Source organism: Engraulis encrasicolus, chromosome 3, assembly GCF_034702125.1.
Source record: "Engraulis encrasicolus isolate BLACKSEA-1 chromosome 3, IST_EnEncr_1.0, whole genome shotgun sequence".
Classification (NCBI taxonomy): domain Eukaryota; kingdom Metazoa; phylum Chordata; class Actinopteri; order Clupeiformes; family Engraulidae; genus Engraulis; species Engraulis encrasicolus.
In genome coordinates this window covers 37,506,863-37,514,362 of record NC_085859.1, presented here as the reverse complement: position 1 = coordinate 37,514,362, position 7,500 = coordinate 37,506,863, and the positions used below count along the sequence as shown (strand labels likewise).

Here is a 7,500-nt window from a genome sequence, read left to right as displayed (position 1 = left end):
CACACACACACACACACACACACACACACACACACACACACACACACACACACACACACACACACACACACACACACACACACACAGAGTAACATGTCATGTGGGGAGACTGACCAATAATATCTACTGCTGTCCACTTGCAGCTTTTCATACTTTTTTGCCACATCACTACTGTACGTATGTTGGCATTAGAGCTGGATGAGATTCATTACTTAAGATTAAAAAAAATGTATCTTTGTATTGTAATGTAATGTAGTTAATGCAATACCTCAAGTCATTGTCTATTGAATATGGCCAAGTTTATGGTTGACCCCAAATTGACCCCCTCTTTGCGATTGACCCCAATTTTACCCATGTTTGCCAACCACGATTGATGAATTCTTAGCCCAGCCCTACTAGGAGGGTTTTTCTCTCCCTGTTTTTTCAGTGCTTACTGTTTCAGTGATTATCCATTTATGTCACCCATAATGTTGTGTGCATTGCAAATTTTTGAGCAAAACTGTGCTCTTACCCTGCTAATTGAACCTTCTCACGTCACCTTACTGGTGCAATGTGCAGTTAATGATGATTGACCAACAAGCTGGTCCATTTAAGCCCCCATTCCCACTGTAGCCCAACTTCCCACACTAAAATGACAGGTGTTTCAGTTATTTTGTCCAACCCCTGTAGAGTGCATCAAGTGCTGACAAGGAGGCCACGTTGCCATTTCTGGTTGCTCTTGTTCCCACAGAGATTAACCAACTTGAAAAGATAGTTATGCACAACGCCTTTAGCCCCTTTAAGACATGGGCCCTGTTATAAATTAGCGTTGCCAGAATGGCAATGATTAAGTCATATTGTATTACTAAAAGGTCCTGTGCACTGGCATAGTGGTGTAATTCTATGGTTGTAAAGGATTTTTTTCCAGTGACTATTACAATGTTCCAATGGAGTGTGTTGAGTAGCCAGGCCGTGCCCTCCTAGTGACGCAACAGCTTCAGTGTTGCTACCAGTCAGGTCAAGAGTCAATGCAAGTACTTTCTGAGTTCCCTCAAATACGGGAACTCCTTCCACTTTGTTGGGAAGCAAACAATCATTAGCAAACCAAGGGAGGCCATTTGGGAAATGCTGTTTGGGAAATGTTAATTGTTATGCTCTTGGTCAGACCAAGTCTCGAAGAGATTTGAAAGTCGATGATAATCAGGCTAGTGTTAAGGGGATACGGAGTAGATTTTGAGTTATCATTTGCAGCTCCCCCTGTCTCTCCTCATTGCACTACTATGGTCTGGTCTACTTTGTGATTCAAAGCAAAAACAAACCAACAAGCCCAATATAATTGGCCCTGTATGCCCATAAACTCAAACGACCAGCTGTAAAGCATTGTGTCGTATGCTGTATATATACAAATGAGCATCACCGTTTTGCCTGCGCTTATTTCCGGTAATGCACAACAGCACACATGTGTTTTGTTGGAACACAGCACAGGTCAGTGGTGCGTTTCTCAAAAGCTTAGTTGTTAGCCAGTTAGCAACTTTGGTAGTTGCCAATGGGAAATTGCTTTGCGAAAAACAGCTAAGTAGCTAATGTAGTTGGCAACAATTGTTTCGAGAAATGCATATCATAGACTGAACCCATATCATAGACTGAACCCATATCAGTCTGCTGCTGGGAAATGTTTTGTTTAGTCTTGGACGTGTGTTACGTAGGTTTGCCATCTGTTGTCTGGCTAAAGCTGTGTGACCACACACAGGTACTCGCTAATCAATAGGTATGGTTTTGAAATCTGGCTTTTTTATTTAAGAACTGAGAATGTCAAATAAAATCATTAATTCATTCATTAATTCATTCAAAAATCCCCCAAAATAAATGTTGTTGTGGCTAGGCTGACAGCAGTGACACTTCATTGTCAGCAAAGCAAGAGGCCTCAAGCCCAAGTTGAGGATGGGAGGTCAGGTCAGATAATGAGATGGACCAGTGATGTAGAGCAGTGGTTCCCAACCTTTTTCTTAAGGGACCCATGTTTTTACTATTGTAAGCTTTGGTGACCCAACCACGTGAGCGCCCGCAAGAGACGGAGTCACAAGATGCCCTCTGTTTTCTGCCAAAACTCATTTTAATTATTTTATTCCTCAATTCGTCTTTGGTCAAATATAGAACAAATGTTTAATGTAGCACTTACAATTTGTTGCGTCTATGCATTTATTAGTTAAATGCTTTGTCTTTTATTCAACATGGGCTATATATATTTAAAATGAAACCCCTTAAAATCAAGAGGGCTCCGCGACCCCCTGTGGATCTTTGGCGACCCATAAGGTGGGTCCCGACCCATAGGTTGGGAACCACTGATGTAGAGGGGTGTGCGGTATAGCAATGGGTCCATCACTGTCACTCACCAGTGTTAAATGCTCAGTATTTTACTACTTCATCACTTTACTGTTATTGGTTCAGTAATATTACTTGTCCTGTCTTGCACTTTGACGTCAGTCTGTAAATGTCAGTCCTGTGAATGTCTATAATATCCTTCATGGTATGAGAGAGAGAAACGTAATTGCAATTTCCTTGTATGACCTGTGCATATGAAGAAACTAACAATAAAAGCTGACTTGACTTGACTTGATCTGCAGCAGTGGCTGTATCCCAATCCATAGGCTGCCTGGCTGTGGTGACGATACGAGCTAGCCAGGCCTCACACACACACACACACACACACACACACACACACACACACACACACACACACACACACACACACACACACACACACACACACACACACCACCCCTAACCCACACACACCCGCACACACAACAGCCCCAACACACTGCCATTCGCCAGCTCACATCTGTCTAATGTCATTACTGTCAGCTAGAACATCCGTGCACAGACATGTGGGCGGACACACACACACACACACACACACACACACACACACACACAGAGAAGCAGGAATGTGGGCACACACACACACACACACACACACACACACACACACACACACACACACACACACACACACACACACACACACACATACAGGCATGTGGGCACACACACACACACACACACACACACACACACACACACACACACACACACACACACACACACACACACACACAGAAGCAGGCATGTGGGCAAACACACACACAGGCAGGCATGAGGGCACACACACAGATGTGTGCGCGCACTCATTTACACACACAGAGACATGCACACACACAATCTTATGGGTTCACATGCAGTGCACACACATACTACCACACTAGTAGGCAAAAGCCCATGCCATGGCACACACACACGTCTCCATACACATTACCATCATCCACTACATCTGAGTGGACTCAAAGGCATGTGGGTGCACACACACACACACACACACACACACACACACACACACACACACACACACACACACACACACACACACACTGCTGTCATTTAGAATAACCGTTCACACTTGCATACACATGCATATACTGTGCAGAAACACACACGCACGCACGCGCGCGCACAAACACACACTCTGGCATGCTACAAACCGTGCACACCACCACCATGTACTGTACAGACAGACATATATGCACGCGCGCACACACACACACACACACACACACACACACACACACACACACACACACACACACACACACATACACACACACACATTTTCTTCTCTCGCGCTCTCTCTCTCTCTCTCTCTCTCTCTCTCTCTCTCTCTCTCTCTCTCTCTCTCTCTCTCTCTCTCTCTCTGTCTCTCTCTCTCTCTCTCTTATACGGAAGCTACAAACACTGCATGCTACCACCAGTTTCCACATGACCATCCATCAGTGTCAAGGCAGGCTGGCTCTCTCTGCTAACGTGATGGCGTGCCATGCAGGCCACAGACAATAGCACTCTCTTGCGCCCTCTGTCAGCTTATGTCACCATTGGCTCGGCTAGTGCCACAGTCATCGCTTGGATTTAGGACCGGTGGCATGGTGAAGGAGTGCCAAGAATCAAATGGCCTTTAAACAAACACACACACAGGCATACATGGATACACACTACACACACATACACACTACACACACACACACACACACGCATACGCACACGCATACGCACACACGCACACGCACACGCACGCACACACACACACACACACACACACACACACACACACACACACACACACACACACCGTTATGTGACTGTAGTTGTTTGCGTTGTTGTGCAGTTATTTCAGTGTGAGTGTGCATACACACACACACACACACACACACACACACACACACACACACACACACACACACACACACACACAGTTATGTGACTGTAGTACGCTTACGTTGTTGTGCTGTTATTGCAGTGGGAATGTATACACACACACACACTTGCTCACATATACACACACCGTGTTACGTGGCTATAGTATGTTTACATTGTTGTGCTGTTGCTGGATTGGATTACATCGATATGCTGTTATGACTACAACATGTTTTTGTGTACACAGTAGGCCTACAGAGCAAACCTTGTGTACAAGCTGTAAAAATGGTTTTGACAATAAAGTTGTCCTTCACTTGGAATGCGCGCGCACACACACACACACACACACACACACACACACACACACACACACACACACACACACACACACACACACACACACACACACACACACACACACACACACACACACACACACACACACACAAAGCCTCTGTGTCCACAGCAAATGAGGCAAATCCTAGTATGTACATTCAACACAAAATGTAACTCTCTTCTTTAACACTTCCCTAGTTGGTCTTCCTCTCCAAGTGCTGAATGAACACTGTGCCACTAATAGTTCCCCAAGTCAAGTCTCAGGGCGCTCTGTCTGTCTCTATTTGGGTGTGTGTTTTTGGCTGTGTATAGGGACAGCCATGGCTCAGTGGTTAGAGCGCTGGCCTTAAGATCAGAGAGTTGCAGCAGGTTCAAATCCCACCCTTACCAGCACCTTCATCCATGGCTGAATTGCCCTTGAGCAAGGCAACTAACCCCACATTGCTCCAGGGCCTGTAACCAATACCCTGAACCTAAATAAGTGTAAATTGCTTTGTATACTAGTGTCCGTCCACTAAGTGTAATGTAATGTGATGTGTTGCAGGAGGACTACGAAGTCACGCCGGACGAGAAGAGGAAGAGTCGAGGGGACCAGATCATCCGCAAGTTTCTGTCCAAGCAGGTAACATCGCGAAAAGTCGTCAATTAGTGCCATTAACATGGTATTTCCACAGCCCTTTGAGAACATACTTGGCACTCCCTATTAAGCCCCATTGTACCGGCTTCCGGTGGAATTCCACGGGGGGCTTCGGCGGAGACCAAAAGAATGGGGCCCAATGGAGCCGGATGCTAAAAATGGTCAATTTCACCCAAGTCTCCTCAAGAGCGCCCAGATTTGAAGGTTGTTCTGGAGACTTCAACAGTCTCTCTGCCAGTGGACGCAATTCACTGTACGCCTGCTTCAAATTCATTGCATTGTTTGATGTGGCATAAAAAAGGCAGACAACATGAACCATATGCATTTGTGCACAAGCTACAGGATTTGACCATTTGTGTGCGGGGCAGCCGTGGCCTAGTGGGTTACTGGTTCAAATCTCACCCTTCCACTCCCTATCTCACGCCATGGCTTAAGTGCCCTTGAGCATGTCACCTAACCCCACACTGCTCCAAGGACTGTAACCAGTATGATGTACTTAAAATAACTTGGTCACTTTGGATAAAAATGTCAGCTAAATGTAATGTAATGTAATGTAATGTAATGTGTGATGACATACTCCATCCTACTGTGATGCAACATCATTGTGTGCGTGTGCGTGTGCGTGTGTGTGTGCGTGTGCGTGTGCGTGTGTGTGTTCCCGTACAGTCTCCACAGTGTGTGTATGTGGTGGAGGGTTTTGCCCAGCAGTGCCAAGAGAACCTGGACAGCAGCCCCTGCAAAGAGATCTTCTGTGACTGTCGCAAGTGAGCATGCTGTCATTTCATAATCACACACACATATTCCTTCATACAGTACACACACATGCACACGCACACACAAATAAACATATGCACACACATGCACATACCTGTGCGCTTGCTCTCTCTCTCGCGCGCGTGCACACACACACACACACAAACACACAAACACACAAACACATAAACACATAAACACACACACAAACGCACAAAACACACTTGCACACACACACACACACACACACACACACACACACACACACACACACACACACACACACACACACACACACACACACACACACACACACACACACACACACACACACACACACACACACACACACACAATACACTTGCATACACACACACACACGAGCGCACACATACACGCATGCACACATACATACATACAGAGACGGTGTGAGAATATGGTTTCTCAGCCTTCGTACTAAATTGACACATACCCTAGCAGTCTCAATATATCACTGACAGATCTTCATGCTGCATACAGAAACAGTTTTGTGACCTATAAACTTGACTCTTCCCCAAATCTCACATGCGCGCACGCGTGTCATCTTTACCCCGTGCCATCTTTACCCCTAAGAAGCCTAAATCTAACTGCCCATTCTGACCACGGCCTATTATTTTACACCAGTGTAATGTAACACATAGGATTTCATGATTCTGATCAGTCCTTACCGACTGCTATGAAATGTGTTTCCAGCATTATTTGGATCTGTAATGCTGCCCTACTGAATAATACTATAATACCAAATAAAAGTATTAAAGTTTGTGTGTGTGTGTGTGTGTGCGTGTGTGCTACAGGGCTCTTCATGACTATCTGAGTGGAGGGCCATTCTCTGACTACCAGAACAGCATGTACTTCGACCGCTTCGTGCAGTGGAAGGTGCTGGAGAGGTCAGACTCATCATTGCAGACCTGTTGACCTATTATTTACTTTTACTGTCTCTGTCTGTCTGTCTGTCTGTCTGTCTGTCTGTCTGTCTGTCTGTCTGTCTGTCTACTGTCTTACTATATCTGTTTCAGCACTGTCACATAGTCTGTTTTTGTTTTTTGTTTTTTTTAGGGGGGGAGGTGTTGCAATTCATTTGTGTCCCTCATTTGTTTCTCTGTCTGTCTGTCTGTCTGTCTGTCTGTCTGTCTGTCTGTCTCTGTCTGTCTGTTTTTCCTCCATTCTTGTGTCTGCTCCTACCTTACTGCCTTCCCTGTGAATTGCAAAGGTCTCTCTCTCTCGCTCTCGCTCTCGCTCTCGCTCTCTCTCTCTCTCTCTCTGTGGTAGATTGCAAAAGTGGTTACCTTGCAGTGACTATGCTCACTGTCTCCCTCTGTTGTCACATACAGCACAACAATGTGGCTGCAGATGCTTTGAATTTTGTTTAACAGTCAAATTGTGTGGATGTAATACTATTGAAGGTGAAGATTGTGCACATCCCAGGAAAAGGTGCAGGACAAAGGCTGACTGTAGTTCCGGAGAGAGAGGTCCGCACACTTAAAATCCTTTTTGTTTTCTTTTATTATTTC

The 7,500-nt window shown here is 45.4% G+C and overlaps 1 protein-coding gene across 2 annotated transcripts in view; it reads left to right on the top strand.

Moving 5' to 3' along the window:
• The window catches only part of grk5l (G protein-coupled receptor kinase 5 like), an 84,411-nt gene that overhangs the window by 61,211 nt on the left and 15,700 nt on the right, over positions 1–7,500 (top strand). For both annotated transcript variants that reach the window (XM_063195338.1, XM_063195339.1), the window contains exons 4-6: positions 5,105–5,182; positions 5,864–5,961; positions 6,784–6,876. In XM_063195338.1, the coding sequence (XP_063051408.1) occupies positions 5,105–5,182; positions 5,864–5,961; positions 6,784–6,876 (269 nt within the window). The remainder of the gene's footprint in view (positions 1–5,104; positions 5,183–5,863; positions 5,962–6,783; positions 6,877–7,500) is intronic.